Raw genomic sequence first — 23,079 nt, 5'->3', positions numbered from 1 at the left:
TTACAGGCTCATTACCCTATATCGGCAGATCGGTCAACATGGAAGCTATATCCAAATATGATTCGATCTAGACCACATTTGACAAGAAAGAAAAATCAAAACTCACTATGCCAAATTTCATCGAAATCGGATGAAAAATTCTTCTCTTATGAGTTCAATACCCTATATCGGAAGATCGGTCTATATGGCAGCTATATACAAATATGAAGGAGTCTACCGGAGCTTCAAATTTCATCGAAATCGGATGATAAATGCCCTTTTTACACCCACCACCGAAGGATGGGGGGTATGTTCATTTTGTCATTCCATTTGCAACACATCGAAATATCCGAACCCATAAAGCATATATATTCTTGATCAGCGTAAAAGTCTAAGACGATCTAGACATGTCCGTCCGTCTGTCTGTTGAAATCACGTTACAGTCTTTAAAAATAGAGATATTGAGCTGAAACTTTGCACAGATTCTTTTTTTGTCCATAAGCAGGTTAAGTTCGAAGATGGGCTATATCGGACTATATCTTGATATAGCCCCCATCTACACCGATCCGCCGATTTAGGGTCTTAGGCCCATAAAAGCCACATTTATTATCCGATTTTGCTGAAATTTGTGACAGTGAGTTGTGTTAGGCCCTTCGACATCCTTCGTCAATTTGGCTCAGATCGGTTTAAATTTGGATATAGCTGCCATATAGACCGATTCCCAGATTTAGGGTCTTAGGCCCATTAAAACCACATTTTATATCGGATTTTGATGAAATTTGGCACAGTGAGTTGTGTTAGGCCCTTCAACATCTTTCTCTAATTTGGCTTAAATCGGACCAGATTTGGATATAGCTGCCAAATAGACCGATCCCTCGATTTAAGTTTTGGGTCCATAAAAGGCGCATTTATTGTCCGATGTCGCCAAAATTTTGGACAGTCAGTTAAGTTAAGACCCTTGACATACTTCTGCAATATGGCACAGATCGGTCCAGATTTGGATATAGCTGCCATATAGACCGATCTCTCGGTTTTAGGTTTTGGGACCATAAAAAGCGTATTTATTGTCCGATGTCGCCGAAATTTGGGACAGTGAGTTGTGTTGGGCCCTTCGACATCCTTCTTCAATTTGGCTCAGATCGGTCCAGATTTGGATATAGCTGCCATGTAGACCAATCTCTTGATGTAATGTTTTGGGCCCATAAAAGACGCATTTATTGTCCGATGTTGCAGAAATTTGGGACAGAGAGTTAAGTTAAACCCCTCCACATATTTTTGCAATTTGGTCTAGATCGATCAAGATTTGCATATAGCTGTCATATAGACCGATATCTCGATTTGAAGTCTTGGCCCCATAAAAAGCGCATTTATAATCCGATATCACTGAAATTTGAAACAGTGACTTAAGTTAGGCTTTTCGACATCTATGTTGTATATGGTTCAGATTGTTATACACAGTTGAACATATTTTGTTATACACAGTTGAACAATGACTTGTACTTATTTGTATTTGATCCAAATCGGAACATATTTCGTTATAGCTGCTATGGGACGTAAGGTATGCAATTTTCACCGGGTTTTGATGAAAGGTGATTTACATATATACCCGAGGTGGTGGGTATCCAAAGTTTGGCCCGGCCGAACTTAACGCCTTTTTACTTGTTTATTTAAGGGCGCCAATAACTCGCTTTGTCATATTGATCATCATAGGCACTCAGTACTTATGCAAGAGATGTCGCCACCCGGCCTCTCACTGAGACTTTAATCTCGATACTACTGATTGTTGTTGTTGTAGCATATGGGACATTCCACTTTCTTTAACCTGTGGACGCGCTCAGTAGCTCCCAGCTAAGCTTCTCGTGAATATGAATACCACACAGATCGGAGCTTAAAGTTCCAGCCCGCGTTGACTGAAACTTTGATTATCTTCATATAGTATAACAATCCTGACAAACAATCATTTCAGAAGCATTTTAATGCATTGAACATACCAGTTTACTTGCTTACATTCATTTCCCCCTCAAAACAAAAGCATCTCAATAAATTCCATAATTTTTTCTTTTTCATCTTTTCATACTTTTATAACAAAATTACAATGTAAGTGTGTGTGTGTGTTTTTTTTTTTAATATGTTAATTCACTTTTTTCGATCTTTTCTCTTTTTTCAAATTATTACCAACAATTTGCTTTTAAGGCAGTACACAACTATAAGACTTAATTAACTTTTGACTGGCTGGTGTGAGCGAGGCAAGAGGCTGATGACGTATCCACTGCAAGATGGAAGAGGATTTTACTTAAAAACTATCCTGAGGACAGCAGCACCAGCCGCAGCAGTCAATCATCCAACCATCGTTTTAATCCATTTTTACTCACAGTATTGGTTGTGGCCAGTCAACAGCAGACAACAAGTCGTAGGTAACACGGCAACGATTTCTTATATTGTACCAAATTTAATCACATTTAAGGGCCAAACGGTTTTATATGCAAAATAGACAGAGAGGCAGCCAGTAGGGAATGGCATATGGCGACACTGCGGCAACAACGGAAGGACATTGTCATTTACTCGTTAATGAAGGCGGTGCTGTGGTGGCCGCTGATGTTCCTCGCATAGCATCATCACCAATATGTGTTGGATTTACCGAGGATTTTGTGGCGGTATTAAGAAAATCCAATGAAGTCGATTTACTAGGGGCGGAACTTTCGAAAGCTGGCACCGATTTCGAAGAGGATAACGATGACGAGTATGATGATGATGTCGGTGTACCTTGGTTTACATTTGTGGAGAGTGTGGACATGGATGATTGAGTATGATGTTTGGAGTGGGCTGGTTGATTTTGTGTTGTTGGACATGAAGGTAATTTCTTATCGCTGGGGTTTATGGCAATAATTGTGGTTGTAGTTGTAGAAGTGGTGCTGGTGCTAGCAGTTGATGATGTATTATTGTTGGTGGACGACCCACTTGCGCTGTTACTATTGCGCTGCGATAGTTTTGGTATTTGAAATTTAGAATTTAATCCTTTCATAAAACCCTCCATACTGGCCGCCATTGTGGGTGAGGCATATTGCAATATCTTCAGCATATCCGCCTGATGATCTAATCTGGAGGCTGGCTGTGACTGTGAGTTTGTCGAAGAAGCATAGGGTGTCTGCAAAGCCGGTGAAGTGGAAGCACTATGAGATTTCTTGGAGGTTCTTGAGCGATATTCCCCAAATGAATTTGTACTATGACTTTTGGACAGGCCATAAGCTGACGATGAGGAATTTGAAGAGCCAGAACCTAATTTTGTACTAAGACTACCCGAGGAATAGGATTTTTGAAACATATGTTTGCTGGATGATCCTAAGGAGGACGAGGAAGATGATTTGTATAAAGTTGGTGAGGAGGGCTTTTTAGAGGCCGGTCCACTGCTAACGCCAGGCTTTAATCCTGTGTGTATTTTCTTATTCAAAGCCAAAGATGAAGAACCATGATGAGAGGAGGGAGATCCTAGACCTTGTTTAGATTTTAAAACTGATTTGGAGGATGAACTTGATGTAGATGAAGGAAAAGTTGAACTGCAACTGGAACTTGAACTCGAGGTTAATGAGGAGGACAACTTGCTTGTTGTTGTACTGCTGCTGGTTTTGTTGATGGTTAATTTCAAACCTTCCTGACTTGTCTTGACCATATATTCACTATTGCCACTATCGTTGCAATTGCTACCAATGCCACCACTGGTTTTATTTATTGCCTGCTGTTGAGTGCAGGCATTTTTAGTCTTTAACGTTTTATTATCCTCATTGATGCCAGGGAGAGAGATTGGCACTTGAGGCTGCAGCCGCTGCTTGACTTTGTCCTGTGGCTCCAAGCCCACCAGGGCCGCCTGAGTTGACACCGGCAATTGAACCGACATTGGAGACTTGGAGATTGTTGCTGTAGTTGGTGTCGACGTCATCAAACTAACCTGACAAATGCGAGTTGTTGTCAAAACATCGTGGTGTGGGAGCCAAGCCCATGTCATTTATAAAGGGATGGCAGCAGTTGAAGAGAGAGTGAGAGAGAGAGAAGGGAAGACAAATATTTTGCATTGATGACAAGTATCCATACAAAAAGAGAGCAAGTTTCAAAGAAGAGAGATAGAGAGAGAGCGAAATAGATGAAGACAAATATTTTCATTAGTGACCAAGTTCCATAGTTTTTGTTGGTTAATATTGAAAAAACAAAACACAAAACGAACCAAAATAAACTTCATTCAATATTTATTATTTGAAATGTAAATTAGTTACAGGACAAAAAGCCATAAACCAAGAATTCTCACAGATGAAAGTAAAAGCATTTTGTTTTCATAGGATTTGCTCATATTAAATAAGCAAAACAAATTGAATTAGAATTTAACTAAAAATTAAATTAGAAAGTTTTGATGTAAATGCACATGCAAAAGTAATATCCAGGGTAAAAGAATTGATACTGTCAGGTCCAAATATATCGTGGATAAGGTATAGTTGGCTCCAATTAGATCCAAATGAATCTGCCATATCCAATTATATATAAGATCATTCTGTATTCGTGTGACCAGGTGTTGGAATGTATTGCCCAACGTGCTAAAAATCTTTTCACACTCGAATAATGTTTTTCGCTGAAAACTTATTAACTTCTATTCTACAGATCAAAAGTATTTCTTTGAATCTTTTTTAATCTTTTTGTATTACGCATAATCTTGTTACGGCTGGGGAGCCAATTAAATTGAATTAGGCTAAGAATCTAAAAATTTTTTTGTAACAGTGAAGTATTTAACTTTTTAATGTTAATTTAGGAGTATATATCGTTGTAGTACAGTTGGTTTTTTTGGCCGAGGAGGCTTATGTATTACTATAAAGAAATAAAAAATAAAATAAATATTTATATCTGATGCTATATATATATATATATTTTTTTTTTTTTTCAGAAACGCCAGATCTCGCGAAGTCATTGAAAACAGCTGATCTTATAAAGGGAAAATAGCTTGGCGAACGAATCGAGTGACAAGACGAAAAAAAGATGTGTGCTTATCGCACGCCACTTGGGCTCGACTATTAAAGGAGGCTTCCTATCTTTGAGCTAAATTTTCAATCAAACCAGCTCCACTGAGCTTTCGCGTTCAATACGTAGAAAAATGTCACCTCTGTAACGTAACCTACTCTCCAATAGCTCTGATTTTGTGTACGCTCGTTAAGCCTTCCCCTCTAATAGTTTAACACAAACTTGGATATTCGCACTCTACTAAATAAATTTTTATCTTTGGCAAAGATAGCCACTTGAAACTACCTGAAACACCTATCTTAGGGTGGGAAATTTGCAAAAAATTATACAGCTAACAACCGCAACGAAATTCCTATACCTTATTTTTCTTTATTTTACCGACCGATAGGTTGCCACAGCAAAGATAAATGCTGCATGATCACTTTTTACCACTCTGTCTTCTCTCTGTTCGTGGTGGCGTCTCCATTCAGTTGATCCATTTGCAAACAGAATAGATGGCGCTTATTTAAATGTTAGTGCTGCCATCGACAAGGGAAAGGTTTAGGCTTTAATACCCAAAATGTTAACAAAATAATTTAAAAGTTCTCTGTTCAATGTCGCCCCGGATGTTTGCGCAACACATATAAACGACTAAGAATTTTACATTTCTCCCATCTGTTAGAGCTTTTTTGAACATATGTTAAGAGTCTATAGATTTTCTTTGTCCATGCTGCTACTCGCTTGGAGCGGCTTAGCGCCTATAATATTAATCATGATGTGGTAGTTGTCTATAACATACTATATGGCTACCTGTTGAATGGTCATAATTTAGTCTTTTTTAAATCAAATCAAATTGCCATATTAAACTATTCTCAGTGGTAAAGAACTAATTTGCCGGTCTTTATATTAGGTGCGGTGGCGACAGTTCTTAGTATTTTAACCATGTAAAACTTTTGAACATGAAAGTGTTGCCCAGCAGCACGTTGTTTGCAATTGTCTAGGAAAAGAAGGCTCCTTGTCGATGAGCTAAAAATGGCGGCCACCTTGACTTAAGGTTTGCAACTGCTCCTATCACACTGAAAGTCATAACTTTGGGTTTACGCCGGCGGTGTCCTGTTAGGTCATTATAATTGATCAACTATTTCGAGGTGAGGTGGTCCGCTAGATATATATAGCAGAATAAAGATATCATATTCGCAGTCCACAACCTCATAATTTGAATTTAACCCCATATTGTCATAATTGGTGTAAACAGCCGTTTGGTGGGGGCGCCTCACTCCATCTGCCACTTGAGCACAAATTTGAATGACGCACTCCACTTAAAAATATCTATCACTTGACCCCCAATTGTTTCAATTGGGGAGGTAAAGCACCACCTAGATTCTTGGACCCAATTTTTAATGTCATATTTGTAATCTGCCAAATGCTTTTAATTTTAGGCTCATCTAGCTAGGATCGAATTATATTCCCATTTGAGGTTGGGGCGACCCCCAATTACTGGGACCTCATTTTTTATGTCATATTCGTAGTCTAGTCCCGAATACCTTTCATTTGAGTTCCATATTGATATTTACGTCCAATATGTTTGTTTGGGGGCCACCGTAGCGCAGAAGTTAGCATGTCCGCCTATGACGCTGAACGCCTGAGTTCGAATTCTGGCGAGACCATCAGAAAAATTTTCAGCTGTGGTTTTCCCCTCCTAATGCTGGCAACATTTGTGAGGTACTATGCCATTTAAAACTTCATTCCAAAGAGGTGTCGCACTGCGGCACGCCGTTCGGACTCGGATATAAAAAGGAGGTCCCTCATTGAGCTTTAAACTTGAATCGGACTGCACTCATTGATATGTGAGAAGTTTGCCCCTGTTCCTTAGTGGAATGTTCATGGGCAAAATTTTTATTGTATTTGTATGTTTGTTTGGGGGAGTTTTTGGGGTTGGACGACCCCTCGCGTCCAAATTTTTGATACCATATTCGTATTCTACTCCCTAATACCTTTCATTTGATACCCATAGTGTCCCTATCGGTCCACTTTTGAATTTAAGCGGTGTTTTTAAACTAAAAACATTTTCCTCCTTCCTGGCCATTTTCGTAATCTACTCCCAAATACCTTTCATTCGAGTCCCATATTGTCATTATCTTCCAATAAACCTATTTTATGGGGGTTTGTTGTCGGGGCGGCCCCCCAGTTACTTGTATCCAATTTTTAGTATGAAATTCGTAGTCTACTCTTGAATACCTTTCATTTAAATTCCACATTGTCCCGATCGGTTCACTTTTATTTTGGGGTCGTACTTTTAGTGTAAGGGGGAATGTCCGTCCCCTACCAATATCAATAAATTAAATAGCTTATTGCTCCTTCCGGGTCACTCCCCACAATCTGTGAAAATTTTAAAGAAATCGGTTCAGCCGGTTTTGAGTCTATACGGAACAAACAAATTTACAAACCCACAAACAAAACAAACAAACATAAATTCATTTGTATACCCTCCACCATAGGATGGGGGTGTACTAATTTCGTCATTCTGTTTGTAACTACTCGAAGTATTCGTCCGGGACCCCATAAAGTATATATATTCTTGATCGTCGTGACGTTTTATGTCGATCTAGCCATGTCCGTCCGTCCGTCCGTCCGTCTGTCTGTCGAAAGCACGCTAACTTCCGAAGGAATAAAGCTTGATATTTTGCACAAATACTTCTTATTAGTGGTGGTCGGTTGGTATTGTAAATGGGCCATATCGGTCCATGTTTTGATATGGCTGCCATATAAACCAATCTTGGGTCTTGACTTCTCGAGCCTCTAGAGTGCGCAATTCTTATCCGATTGGAATGAAATTTTGCACGACGTATTTTGTTACGATACTTAACAACTGTGCCAAGTATGGTTCAAATCGGTTTATAACCTGATATAGCTACCATATAAACCGATCTTGGGTCTTGACTTCTTTAGCCTCTAGAGGGTGCAATTCTTATCCGATTTCAATGAATTTTGGCATGTAGTATTTTGTTATGATATCCAACAACTGTGCAAAGTATGGTTCAAATCGGTTCATAACCTGATATAGCTGTCATACAAACAGATATGGGGACTTGACTTCTTGAGCTTCTAGAGGACACAATTCCTATCCGATTTGGCTGAAATTTTGCATGACGTATTTTATTCTTACTTTCAACTACTGTGTCAAATAAGGTTCAAATCGGTTCACAACCTGATATAGCTGTCATATAAACCGATCTGGGATCTTGACTTCTTGAGCCTGTAGAGGTCGCAATTATTATCCGATTTGCCTGAAATTTTGTATGACGTATTCTCTTATGACCATCAACATACGTGTTTATTATGATCTGAATCGGTCTATAGCCCGACACAGCTCCAATATAAATCGATCTCTCTATTTTACTTCTTGAGCCCCATAGGGCGCAATTCTTATTCAAATTGGCTGAAATTTTACACAGGTCTCCATCATATACTTTTATTGTGGTCGAAACCGGACCATATATATATAGCAGAGCAAATCTTTTCTTATATCCTGTTTTTCTTAAGAAGAGATGCCGGGAAAAGAACTCGACACAAGCATTATTACAATAATATTTTAGTTCTGTGGTTACTCATGAGCTAAAATTTATTTTATTTTGCTTATTTAAAAGTTAAAGATACAGGCTTCACATTCAACCCCACCAACTCACCCTTCAAAAAATGTAATTATAGTAAATGCCGTTGTTACACGCTCAGTCTTATATTGTGCTGAGATTTATAGTGGTACTGTGGGGTCAGTTATAAGAAAGCTGTGTCTCGTGTTTAACAGAGCAGAATGATTTGTGTTTCATGTTGGTGATCGCCAACATATTACCCCGTTTGTTCTAGATTTTTTGGATTGCTCCTTTAATGATTTTCTAAGTTGTTGTTGTTGTTGTAGCAGTGAGGCGGCAGCCCTAGCCAATGAAGAACTCCATCGGGTCAATCCGGTACGTACAACCAGCTGCCATGGGATTGATTTCTAAGTATTCGTGCTTTGCTGATTTTTTACAAAATCTACAAAAATCAATACCCCGAAAATTTTAAGTTGAGCTTTTCACTTTTTCCAGATCTGTGAGAAACCCGCAGCTAAGAATAACTCATGGTAACTCGGCTTTTTAGTTCTTCGCCTCTGAGCCTTAGATATTTCAACTTTACCCTATAAACATTTCGTACTGAGCTATACAAGTTCTTAAGTCCGGCGTAATAATTTGATACATCTTATAAATTTTTCCTTGGCATTTATAAACATAAGGATAGTCTATTATATAACTGTGTTCGTCTTTTAAACTAGTTCTTGTTGAACGAGTTAAACTGTTAAAATATTATTGTATTTTATTTTATGTAAATTCAGGCGTTTTTTCATGAATTTTTTTATAAAATTTTTAAATGTTAAAGTAATGTTAACTTCTTATTGTTTTTATTATTAATTATTATTGGTAATGTTTGTTTAATATATGAGATTAATTTCTCTTTTTTTTATAGTAGTATTTAATTCCAGATTTATTTTTCAAGAAAAATTTTTGATGTTAACTTTTATTATATGTACTATAAATTATTATTGGTAATATTAGTTCTATTTATGAGATTGACTATTTTTGATTAATATTTAATTCCTGATTTATTTTTAAGAAAACTTTTATGAATTGTTTATTTTGTAGTGTTTTAGTTATATATGGTCTAACGACTTGACTAATAAATGAGCAAATTAAATTAAAAGGCGTATCAATGTCCGATTTTGCTAATATTTGTTATAATATTCTCATCCCAGTCCATATTTTTATATAGCTACCAAATAGATCGCTCTCCAGATTAAATACCTCAAGCCTTAATATGGTCCATATCTATATGGTCCAATTTTAGGTATAGGTCCCTAACGTACACCCAATTTTCGGTATTTTTGCAGTGAAACTCACATTGTTGTTTCAATTTGTCTAAAATTTTTGCAAGCGACATTTTCTCGGCATGTCAAAAGTATCAATCATCCATGGACGAATCGAACAATATTATATAGTAACTCCCATATAAAAGTACATTTCACAAAGAAGCACCGAATTTAGAGCAGTGTAGATGGAATTTAGAATAGATAGACTCCGATTTGGTGAAGGCGGTCGGGTTTCATGTTTAATGGTGACAACAACTACAAAATGTTGAAAATTTGAGATATTTGATTTCGGATTTTATAGAGGAAGTGATAGAGAATAAAAGTTCCTTACTCATATGTGCAATGAATTGTGATGTTCTACTTGGGTTTAAACATTCAGAAAAATACCAGTGGAAAGTCGGCTAGGATACATACACCATTTCAAATACAAAAAGGGAAAAAATAAATAAAGCCATATTGGCTTTAAGATAGCGGGCTTGTTTGACACAAAAATGCGTCAACAATGCATTAACTTTCCTTAATTCCTCCCGTCTATGAAAATACAAAGAAATAATTTCGTGGATAGTTCGGCTTGAGGTCATGTACAATTATTAAAAACAGATGTCGATGTTTTTTCATTTCATTTATTAACCAAATATGTAATATAAAGCCAATAAGGCCCATAAAATAATTACATACAAACATTTCAGTAACCTGAGTATAACAGATAATTAAATTCATTTCTTAACATAATGAGGTGCTTTATTATATTTACCTAATATTTGGCTCCCCAGCCATTAAAAATAAAGAATATAAAAGAAATCCAAATGGAAGAGAGCGATAAAAGAAAGTGGTCCAACAAAGTGCACAAGAATTTAAAATAGCGCAGCTATTTTTAAAAATAGTGCAGCTTTGAAAATCCGATGTAAGAATAGAACAAGGAGAAAAAAATTAACCATCAGCAAAAGAGTTATAAAAATCAAGAAGTTTTAAACGGAAAACGTTGTTGGAATGGGAAAAGATGCGTAATTCATGAGGCAGTCGGTTCCAGCATCTTGCTACTCTAACAGCATATGATCTCGCATATATGTTTCTTCTAATTCTAGTAATAAATAATTGCGGGTTTCTAGTAGACCGAGAGAATACAAAAATCCTCCTTAGAGGAACAGGTCTAATATTAGCAAAAGCGTTATGAAAAAGTAGTAAATTCCTACACTCAACAAACCTTTTAAATGAGCAATTAAGAAAACGTTTTACGAAGCAAGATATACGATCTCGTCTTCGGACATTGTAGACAAACCGCACAACGGAATTTACAATTCGCCTCAATTTTGTAAAGTTAGCCTGAATAGTACCTGAAAAAACCTCCAAACCGTAAAGTATCTGAGACATTAACAGAGAATAAGCCAGAAGCTTTCTCACCTAGAAGAATACATTTTACGAAGGCAAGACCAAACCTTCCCTGACAAGGCATCAATATGGTACCTAAAAGATAACTCAGTGTCAACAATAACACCCAAACATCTATGTCGGTCGACAAACTCAATCTCCGAATTTCCAACAAAAATGTTAAGAGATGTGGTAGTAAAGTTTCCAAACATTAGAGCCTTGGATTTAGAGGGATTAATCCTTAAAGCATTGGCAGAAGCCCAGTTAACAACCCTGCCCAAAACCCAATTTATATCATTCTCAAGAATATCAGGTGTTGTAGAACTGCCATTAAAATTGTGTTTTTTTTTTTAATTGTTTTATTTTAAATTCTTCTAATATTTCGATTACCACCGGTAATCTTCATCAGGGAATGAATAACTAAAAAGATTATAGTAACATAAAGCAGAATTTAACAAAAGCACAGAAACAAAATATGAATTTGATTAAAATTAAACGTTTGAGACAGAAATTACATTTTAGAACAAGTGAACTTATTTCTTACACCACACAAGAATGACTGAAGCTTATTGTCTATTGCTTACATTTTTGTATTAAGTTTCTTCATATTGGTGCAATCCCATGGCAGCCGGTTGTATGTACCGGTTGCAAGGGCTGGCGCCTCAGTGTACCACACACTGCTACTACTTCGTAACATATTACAGAATGTTACGAAGGAGTCAATATACAACACAAAGGACGGAATAGAATTCAAAACGAGAATTAACGACCAAGAGATTAAAGACACGGAATTACTAGTCTCGTTCGACGTTGTATCCTTGTTCCCCAGTGTTCCTGTCAATCTGGCAATATCGACAATAAAGGAGAAATGGACAATTATTCAAGAATATACAAAAATTCCAATGGATTTACTTATAGAGATGGTAAACTTATGTAAAAAGGATTCCAGATACTTTATGTATGACGACAGGTTTTATGAACAGAAAAAGGGCATGCCAATGGGGTCTCCATTATCGCCGATTGTAACAGACATAATCATGGAGGAACTACTAGACAATTGTATTGATAAACTGACGAGCAAACCGCGATTTTTGACCAAATATGTAGATGGCATATTTTGCATAATCGACAAGAATAAAGTAGAAAACACACTCCGAATATTGAATTCATTTAATAAACAGATCCAATTAACAATGGAAAGCGAAACAAATGGCGTGCTATCCTACCTTGACACAATAGTCCATAGGAAAGGCAACAGATTGAAACTCGATTGGTACCAAAAAGAAACAGCATCGGGAAGACTCACTAACTAACACTGCCACAAATTTTATCGATAGGGTTTTCAAAATAAGCAACAAATCCTTCCACATCGAAAATGAGAAGAGAATTCGAAACATACTAGAGCCAAATGATTTCCCAAGAAAAATGGTAACAGATCTAAATAAAACACGTAAAGAATAAAAAGGACAAGGATACGAAGGAACTTACACCAAGAATTTATAAAAGGACAACATATATTTCAGGCTTTTCGGAGAGATTTGGTAATTCCAACATTTACAAGAAAGACTCATACCAACTGGCACTAAAAAGCGGCAATACCGTCAACAACCTATTTAGCAAGACTAAAACCAGGATAAGGAAAGAGGAAAAATCGAAAGTGGTATACAAGATAAGCTGCGATGGGGACAAGTCCAATATATGCCCAATGGCATATATTAGCACTACAGAAACCAACCAAAATGCCTTTAGAACAGAAGACTGCACTCACAGCCCACTGTGCAACTCGAGGACATGAACCAAATTTCACGAACGTCAAGATATTAGCCCAAGAACCAAACTACAAAAGAAGATACACATTAGAAACGCTGCACATAATTAACACCCCAACTGCCGAACGTATGAACTGCAAAACGGATACAGACCACTGTGCACCAATATATAGAAACTTAATACAAAAATATAAGCAATAGACAATAAGCTTCAGTCATTCTTGTGTGGTGTAAGAAATAAGTTCACTTGTTTTAAAATGTAATTTCTGTTTCAAATGTTAAATTTTAATCAAATTCATATTTTGTTTCTGTGCTTTTGTTAAATTCTGTTTTTATGTTACTATAATCTTTTTTGTTATCTATTCCCTGATGAAGATTACCGGCGGTAATCGAAATAATGGAAGAATTTAAAATAAAACAATAAAAAAAATTATAATCAAAGTTGACTTATTTGATTATAATTTTTTTTATTTTTTTATACACAATATAATAAAATACAAAGAAATGATAATTATATCAACCAACCTATAAACGACGCGGATGTCGAAAAGCCTAACATAAGGCACTGTGTCAACTTTCAGCGAAATCGCATTATAAATGCACCTTTTATGGGCCCAAGACTATAAATCGAGAGATCGGTCTATATGCCAGCTATATTCAAATCTGGACCGATCTGGGTCTAATTGAAGAAGGAAGGCTCTACCACAACTTACTGTCCCAAATTTCGGCGACTTCGGACAAGAAATGCGCCTTTTATGGGCCCAAGACCTTAAATCGACGGATCGGTCTATATGCCAGCTATATCAAGATATAGTCCGATATAGCGCATCTTCCAACTTAATCTGCCTATGGACAAAAAAAGAATCTGTGCAAAGTTTTAGCTCAATATCTTTTAAAAGACTGTAGCGTGATTTCAACAGACAGGCGGACTGTGGTGGGTATAAAAATCGACTTTTGCCATTTTGAAAAAGTCTAATAGTTGACTTTCCGTCCCAACTTGAGATCCCTACTTTGAGCTTCTATCTGTGTAGTGTAAATCGTTGTTGTTATTGTTGTAACAAAGTGTTGTACATTGAGGCGGTATCCCTTGCCGATGAAGGATTCCATCGGGTTCAACCGGTACGTACAACCTGCTGTCATGGGACTGATGGCAATTGGTTATTTTCTATAGAAATAAAATTTTGACAAAATTTTCTATAGAAATAAAATTTTGACAAAATTTTCTATAGAAATAAAATTTTGACAAAATTTTCTATAGAAATAAAATTTTGACAAAATTTTCTATAGAAATAAAATTTTGACAAAATTTTCTATAGAAATAAAATTTTGACAAAATTTTCTATAGAAATAAAATTTTGACAAAATTTTCTATAGAAATAAAATTTTGACAAAATTTTCTATAGAAATAAAATTTTGACAAAATTTTCTATAGAAATAAAATTTTGACAAAATTTTCTATAGAAATAAAATTTTGACAAAATTTTCTATAGAAATAAAATTTTGACAAAATTTTCTATAGAAATAAAATTTTGACAAAATTTTCTATAGAAATAAAATTTTGACAAAATTTTCTATAGAAATAAAATTTTGACAAAATTTTCTATAGAAATAAAATTTTGACAAAATTTTCTATAGAAATAAAATTTTGACAAAATTTTCTATAGAAATAAAATTTTGACAAAATTTTCTATAGAAATAAAATTTTGACAAAATTTTCTATAGAAATAAAATTTTGACAAAATTTTCTATAGAAATAAAATTTTGACAAAATTTTCTATAGAAATAAAATTTTGACAAAATTTTCTATAGAAATAAAATTTTGACAAAATTTTCTATAGAAATAAAATTTTGACAAAATTTTCTATAGAAATAAAATTTTGACAAAATTTTCTATAGAAATAAAATTTTGACAAAATTTTCTATAGAAATAAAATTTTGACAAAATTTTCTATAGAAATAAAATTTTGACAAAATTTTCTATAGAAATAAAATTTTGACAAAATTTTCTATAGAAATAAAATTTTGACAAAATTTTCTATAGAAATAAAATTTTGACAAAATTTTTTATAGAAATAAAATTTTGACAAAATTTTCTATAGAAATAAAATTTTGACAAAATTTTCTATAGAAATAAAATTTTGACAAAATTTTCTATAGAAATAAAATTTTGACAAAATTTTCTATAGAAATAAAATTTTGACAAAATTTTCTATAGAAATAAAATTTTGACAAAATTTTCTATAGAAATAAAATTTTGACAAAATTTTCTATAGAAATAAAATTTTGACAAAATTTTCTATAGAAATAAAATTTTGACAAAATTTTCTATAGAAATAAAATTTTGACAAAATTTTCTATAGAAATAAAATTTTGACAAAATTTTCTATAGAAATAAAATTTTGACAAAATTTTCTATAGAAATAAAATTTTGACAAAATTTTCTATAGAAATAAAATTTTGACAAAATTTTCTATAGAAATAAAATTTTGACAAAATTTTCTATAGAAATAAAATTTTGACAAAATTTTCTATAGAAATAAAATTTTGACAAAATTTTCTATAGAAATAAAATTTTGACAAAATTTTCTATAGAAATAAAATTTTGACAAAATTTTCTATAGAAATAAAATTTTGACAAAATTTTCTATAGAAATAAAATTTTGACAAAATTTTCTATAGAAATAAAATTTTGACAAAATTTTCTATAGAAATAAAATTTTGACAAAATTTTCTATAGAAATAAAATTTTGACAAAATTTTCTATAGAAATAAAATTTTGACAAAATTTTCTATAGAAATAAAATTTTGACAAAATTTTCTATAGAAATAAAATTTTGACAAAATTTTCTATAGAAATAAAATTTTGACAAAATTTTCTATAGAAATAAAATTTTGACAAAATTTTCTATAGAAATAAAATTTTGACAAAATTTTCTATAGAAATAAAATTTTGACAAAATTTTCTATAGAAATAAAATTTTGACAAAATTTTCTATAGAAATAAAATTTTGACAAAATTTTCTATAGAAATAAAATTTTGACAAAATTTTCTATAGAAATAAAATTTTGACAAAATCTTCTATAGAAATAAAATTTTGACAAAATTTTCTATAGAAATAAAATTTTGACAAAATTTTCTATAGAAATAAAATTTTGACAAAATTTTCTATAGAAATAAAATTTTGACAAAATTTTCTATAGAAATAAAATTTTGACAAAATTTTCTATAGAAATAAAATTTTGACAAAATTTTCTATAGAAATAAAATTTTGACAAAATTTTCTATAGAAATAAAATTTTGACAAAATTTTCTATAGAAATAAAATTTTGACAAAATTTTCTATAGAAATAAAATTTTGACAAAATTTTCTATAGAAATAAAATTTTGACAAAATTTTCTATAGAAATAAAATTTTGACAAAATTTTCTATAGAAATAAAATTTTGACAAAATTTTCTATAGAAATAAAATTTTGACAAAATTTTCTATAGAAATAAAATTTTGACAAATTTTTCTATAGAAATAAAATTTTGACAAAATTTTCTATAGAAATAAAATTTTGACAAAATTTTCTATAGAAATAAAATTTTGACAAAATTTTCTATAGAAATAAAATTTTGACAAAATTTTCTATAGAAATAAAATTTTGACAAAATTTTCTATAGAAATAAAATTTTGACAAAATTTTCTATAGAAATAAAATTTTGACAAAATTTTTTATAGAAATAAAATTTTGTCTTGTTGCACTCTTTTATTTTCATCTTTATAATCTTTTCCTGATGCTCAATGCTTTCTATTTAAAGAATAGCATTTGTTACCCAAAACATTTTGACTGGCTAGTGTATTATGATTTCTGTTACGCCATATAACTGCATCAGCACCTTTGACAGTGACATTCTAGGATGCACTTCTAAGGTGAGATCATGCGAGCAGCTGAGTACAATTTTTATACCCACCACCATAGGATAGGGGTATAAAAATTTAATCATTCCGTTTGTAACAACTCGAAATATTTGACTAAGACCCCATAAAGTATAATATATTGATCGTTTTGGCTCTGAGTCGATTTAGCCATGTCCGTCCGTCTGTCTGTCGAAATCACAATAGCGGTCAAAAGCGAAAAGCTAGCCAAAATTTAGCATACAGTGTTCTGTTATGACTTGCAATAACTGTGCCAATTACGGCCTAAATCGGTCTATAAGCTGACATAGCTCCCATATAAACCGATCTCCCGATTTGACTTCTTGAGCCCCTATAAGCCTGAAATTTTGCGTATAGTATTCTGTTATTACTTCCAACAACTGTGCCAAGTACGGTCCGAATCGGTCTATAACCTGATATAGCTCCCATATAAACCGATCTTCCGATTTAATTTCTTGAGTCCTTACAAGCCACAATTTTTGTCCGATTTGGCTGAAATTTTGCATGTGATGTTCCGTTATGACTTCTAACAACTGCGCCAAGTGCAGTCCGAATCGAAATCGAAGATAAGTTGTGAACCCAACTTTATTTCTAAAACCACATTGATATTTTCATTTACGGCATTTGCCACTCAATGTAGTTTCGTTGGAGATAGATTTTTGTTGTTGTGATAATGCCGCTACCTCTTAAGGCTCTATTACACGGCATGTAGTTGTTTAGCAAAATGTAGAGTTGTACTTGTCGTGTGATACAAACAAAAGTAACATATGAAAATCACTTTTCAAAATAGCATATGTAATTTTTTTTCGATTAGAGCGTGCTTTATTCCTTCTGACAAAAACATAAAGAAATCAGCCTTTTTTTATTGTCAGTCGAATAAAAGCAACCCCAAATTAAATTGTTTTCAAAAATTTATGATTTATTCAGCTTTCTCACAACTTTAACAATTTTTACGCATAAAATGTCCACTTTTGCCAAAATTTTTAGGTTATGTCATACGAAAATAACATACAACTAATGAATCGTATGTAAATTGACAATTTTTTAATTGTACCATGGTGACATTCAAAGAATATTCAAGCGCACAGCAATGTTGATGTGTTTTTTGTTCTTAGCATTAGTGATTAGTTTGCATCGTAATAGCAGAAAGTAGGGCTTTCTTCTCTCTTGCTGCGCTAAGGAGAGTTGGAGGACTTATGAAGCCCTGTTTCAAAACAAAAGCGTGCTCTACACCGTACTTAATAGTCTTTGGGTATGTAGGGCACCATAATCAATTTGACAAAGGTGCTGATGAAGTTATATGGTGCAACAAAAATCATGATACACTAGGCCGTCAAAGTGTTTTAGTAAGAACGCACACTTGCTCAATTTTAAAAAGTTCTTTGCTATGCTATTCTTTAAATAGAAAGCACTGAATATAATCTCGAGCTGGAAGATGTTCGAAAAATCAGTAAATAAAATTTTAAAAAATTTTCTATAGAAATAAAATTTTGTTCAAATTGGATTTATTTAACTATTCGACCTATTTTCGTATATTTGTTGTTTCTTGAAAAACAACAGAAATAAAATGTTAACAAAATGTTCTATAGAAATAAAATGTTGACAAAATTTTCTATACGAATAAAATTTGCTGGGACCAATTAACCTATAAAAGTGTACAACACACTTCTATAACAACCTATAAAAGTCGTATTTTGAAATGTTAAATTTTAACCAAATTTAGTTTAACCTAAGAAAATTTGAAGAAAGTTTGTTTGTGTTAAAAATCCCTCCAAGCACACCCTTAACTTCTGCTAAAATAATTCTCCTGTGTGTATGTACATGCATGTGTAGATATGTGGTCATGCGTAATCAACCATAGTACCAAAATTAGAATTTTGTATTAAAACTTTTGTATAATTTAAAAACAATAATGCATGCGCTAACACTATATTAAGACTGTGAAAGCAACGTTAAGAAAACTTTCTGAAATTAATAAAATGCAGTGAGCAATAAAACAATACATTATTCAATCAAACTACTACAAATATAGGAACAAAGGAAGAAGGGATGCTAAAGCTATTATTAATACAATGTTAAAAGTCAGTACACTAAGGACGAGTTTGGTGTTAATTAAACTACAAGTAAAAGCTTTTAGAGTGCATTCCATACGTCTCAGGTATGTTTTGCATATATTTTTGTGTTTCAAATCAATTTGTGTAACTCAATTTACATTTTAAATATGTATGTATGTAAGCACTTATAATTATTATCATGGTTACAAAACGGGGAAGGCGTCAACTTAAAAATAAACGAACATACTAAGTGTAGAATAGGAATTGAGGGAGATACAGTAAAATGCGGGAGCGTTATGCAAGTCAAACAGGAAGTTGTTGTGGACGGGATGAGGGGTCGGTCGTTATAAAACTGTAATGAGTTGACTTACCGCAGCGGCAACACCTTTACGCATGCCAGCATTCAAATCCAAAGCACTGTTGGAGCCACCGGCAAAGTTAGAGGGCGCAGCCGCCGTCATAAGACTTAGACCCGGCACAGATTTCATTTGCTGCATTGTGGTGACACCCATGCTGGATTTGACAGCTGCTGCTGCTGCCGCCTTGGCATTGACCGAAGATGTGGATGGTGAAGAAGTGGAGGAGGATGAGCCAGATGATGATGTCAATGACCTTACCAAGGCTGCTGTACTTAGTACAGAAGCTGAGGTCATGGAAGAAGACGAGCTGGATGATTTTTCCTTTGGACTGGCAGCTGTGGCGCTTTTGAGGGTAGACATGCTAGGCTTACCCGAAGAGCCATGCTTGGGAGAAGAATGGGTGCCAAACGGTGATTTGGGGCTATTCGAGGCAGTGTTGTGTTTGGGGCTGCTGTAAACAGGTGAGTGCTTGGGACTAGGCCGCGCTGAAAGGGAGGAACCCGCCACCGAAGTTGCCAGTAGACCACCGGAGGATCCTTTGGGTGATGAGGAGGGTGAAGAAAATTTGCGAGCCACTGTTGTTACAGCTGCCTCACTGGAACCTGCCGGTGAATTTTGTCTTGAGAAAATCTTTTCTGGAGGCCCCATAGGCGAATCATCTCTTCTCTTTTTACGCTTTTTATCTTTTTGGCCCTCCGACGAATCTAGAGAACGCTTGCTCGATGAGGACGACGACGAGGAGGAGGATGAGGAAGATGGTATTGTGCCTACTGATGGTCCCAAACTATTTGCAGATGATGATGCCAACTTTTTCTCTTTATTAACCAAGCTTGAGGAAGACGTGGCCAAGGACGAAGAACCAGCATTTATGGGTGTTATGGTAATGGTAGTGGATCCATTATTATTTATGGGACTCGTTGCATTGGATGCAGCATTTACAGAGGGATTATTTGATTGTCCTGTAAGGGGGATAATCTCTATGCCACCAGTACGTTTGACATCCAGTGGCGTTGAGTTTGAGCTTTCCGCATTGATGGGTGTAATACTTACAGAATTTTTTAGATTGGTGGTTTTGTCTTTCCAAATATTTTTGTATTTATCGGCAATATCATGATCAGCAATCTGTTGTTCTAGTTGTTTTTGTTGTTGTTGTTGTTGTTGATGGCCCAAAGAGTTCACTTCTAAATTAGATTGCATTAGGTTCGATGCAGTCATAGTATCGGCTGCTAGAATTGAAGTTGTTGTTTGACTCTTTGGGCTCTCATGAAAATCCTCCTGCTTAATATCACCAGCAGCACTTTTGAACTTAAGAAACCCTGCAGATCCCACCGCCGGCATTTGCGACGATAATCTCTGTTGGCCCACAGAATTGGTTTCCATTTTGATGGGAACACCTCCAGGCAAACCACCACTACCGCCGCCACCCATACCTGGCATTCGGCCCATTCCACCTCCAGGATCGTTGGAACCACCGGTCATACTAAAATTTCCATATGAACTATGTGGATTGCCACCTCCACTTGTGGCGCTGGGACCGCCGCCTGAACCACCTAGAGCCGCAGTTGTTGCACCCAGATTACGTTGAAACATTTTTATGCGTTCTTGATCCCAAAACTTGAGTAAGGCCCTAATAGTTACAGGTATAGAGAGGCATTTTTGTACGATACTGGTCAACTTGATGGAGAGTATGTCATAGTTCTTGCTAATGCTATAGATGGTGCATTGAGGCACTCCACTCCGTAAATCAAACTCAACAGTGGCCATGGACTCCTCATAAGGATGTTGCAGGGCCACGGAGATTTGTTGAAAGGATATTGCATTAACTTCCAGTACAGTAGTGGAATCCACGTCTAAATATTCAATTCAATAAAAAATTCCTTCAAATGAAAATATAAATCATGATCACTTACCAATTCCCATTTTGGATTGTGGCCGCACACAACTTGCCAGCAAGGAGTAGAACAAAGCCATCTTTTTCAAGAATTCCAAGATTTTATGAACTTGTGAGGGTTCAGTAAACGGCACAGAGTGTATCAAAGTTGACTGCAGAGTAAAGAACGGGGAAACAATCAATATTAACTAAATGTTTAAAATTTTGAAAAAAAAAAAATTATCAACCTTCATCAGCTTGTTTTCCGTAAAGAAATAGCAATGCGTTTGATCTGGCAGACACACAAACAATCCCTTTTGGGAAGTCTTGGTCTGTTGTTCCGATGCCGTCTGTATCACCAAACTCATGATATTCGCTATAACCGGTGGCTTATTTTGGGACTCCAATGTTGAGGACGAGCTCATGGAGGCAGTATTATCACCACCCATGGCTGCCGGGCACAATCCCATTGCGCGCATTGTATTGTAGCATACCGGCAAGGATTTATTTAGTCTTAGAACAAAAGTTGCAGGCAAGAGCATGGAATTCATTTGCGTCAAAGGAGCAAATACCGGCATATCCATGCCACTTTGAGGATCCTTTGAAAACGTTACTGTGGGTAGTATTTGTAATTTGTTGGCTGAGGAGGCTTCCAAGTTCACCGTAACACTAAAACCGATTTTCTTATTACTAAACGTATCCAAATTTATAGGTTGCAAGGTCTTGGTTTCCAAGGATATCAAATCATACGGAGATACAAAGTATACAAGTCTCATGGGATGGCCACCACGACGTTGCATCACAATTCCCACCGCTGAATCTTGCAAAACTTGAGCCGCATCTTTAGAGAAGTTTTGCATTTGGAATATATTGTACAAATCCGTCTCCATAGCCTGCATTGCATCGTATGCTTTGATTTTAACTTTTGATTCCGCGTTCAGTTGATATATCGAAGAGAAACCCTCCAGCTGCGCAGTGAAATCAGCAAAATCTCCTCGATTTAAGCAGTCTACCAACTCACTACAAGATTGTTGCTCCACCTTCGACTCATGATGTACCTTAACATCCGTCAACGAGCCATTAGAGTCCAAAAGTATCTCCAGATAAAACATATCAGTTGATATGAACAAAGCCTTTGTATCATCGGAAAATTTCAAACTCAGCTGACGCGAAAGACTTTCCAATCTTTCGACCAGACCCTGGCGAGAGGTGACCTTAATGCAGTGTTGCATGTTATCCAAACATTTTTGCAGATTGGATTTTTCCACAGCATCCAGCGGATAACGTTTCTCTAACATTCCCATACGCATACCTTTGGAGAGCTCCTGAAATGTTTTGTGCTGTGACGAATGCGAGCGTATACGCTCCATAAGAAGTTCTCTTTGCCATTGTTTATTCTTTTCTGCGGTTGATGGTAAATTAGACAATAAATTGGCATTGGCTGAAAACAAAAGGGCATGGGTTAAAATTCCCAACACATGCAACATCTACTGAAAAAAAAATTACCTCCTCCCACCGTCGTCACGACAGGCTTGATATTTAATGTTGCCATGTTGTTTGGAATTTATTTTGCATATGTATTCCAACTTTTTTTGCAGAGTATTCTTATTCCCAGCTTGGCCAACTTGATTGGCCTTCTTGCTTATACTTCACTTTCGCTGGTGTCCGTCTGCCAGGGAATTTGCAGTGCACCTTAAATACCAAATATTTTTGCCCTTGTATGTATAGATTTTCAAAAATATCCTATCTACTTTGGCATATTTCCTTCTTTATGTTTGCACCATTTTTAGAGCTGCTTTTTCGTGACTTTGATTGCAAAAAATTACTTCGTGGTAGGACGCAAATTGAGAAATATGAGGAATTTGCGAAGACGCACCTTAAC

General features: G+C 34.9%; 2 protein-coding genes across 3 annotated transcripts in view; one reads left to right on the top strand and one right to left on the bottom strand.

Annotated features, from left to right (window-relative positions):
• Window positions 1-2,397, top strand: part of LOC131995602 (uncharacterized) — a 25,666-nt gene extending 23,269 nt beyond the window's left edge. The window contains exon 8 of the mRNA XM_059364374.1: window positions 2,222-2,397. Coding sequence (XP_059220357.1) covers window positions 2,222-2,397 — 176 coding nt within the window. The remainder of the gene's footprint in view (window positions 1-2,221) is intronic.
• On the bottom strand, window positions 2,020-23,079 carry LOC106087871 (mediator of RNA polymerase II transcription subunit 1). Of its 2 annotated transcripts, none has more exons than XM_059363777.1 (5): window positions 22,704-23,079; window positions 21,446-22,638; window positions 21,238-21,370; window positions 19,340-21,177; window positions 2,020-3,922 (listed from the first exon to the last, which is right to left on the bottom strand). In XM_059363777.1, exons 1-5 carry the CDS (start codon window positions 22,747-22,749, stop codon window positions 2,534-2,536), a joined length of 4,599 nt encoding a protein of 1,532 aa, XP_059219760.1. In that variant the 5' UTR covers window positions 22,750-23,079; the 3' UTR covers window positions 2,020-2,533. The 2 variants fall into 2 exon arrangements, with proteins under 2 accessions (XP_059219760.1, XP_059219761.1); XM_059363778.1 differs by having other exon boundaries at window positions 19,586-21,177.

This window comes from Stomoxys calcitrans, chromosome 1, assembly GCF_963082655.1.
Source record: "Stomoxys calcitrans chromosome 1, idStoCalc2.1, whole genome shotgun sequence".
In the NCBI taxonomy this organism is placed as follows: Eukaryota; Metazoa; Arthropoda; class Insecta; order Diptera; family Muscidae; genus Stomoxys; species Stomoxys calcitrans.
Note: the sequence above shows the minus strand (reverse complement) of the source record. Positions and strands in the feature narration are given on the sequence as shown.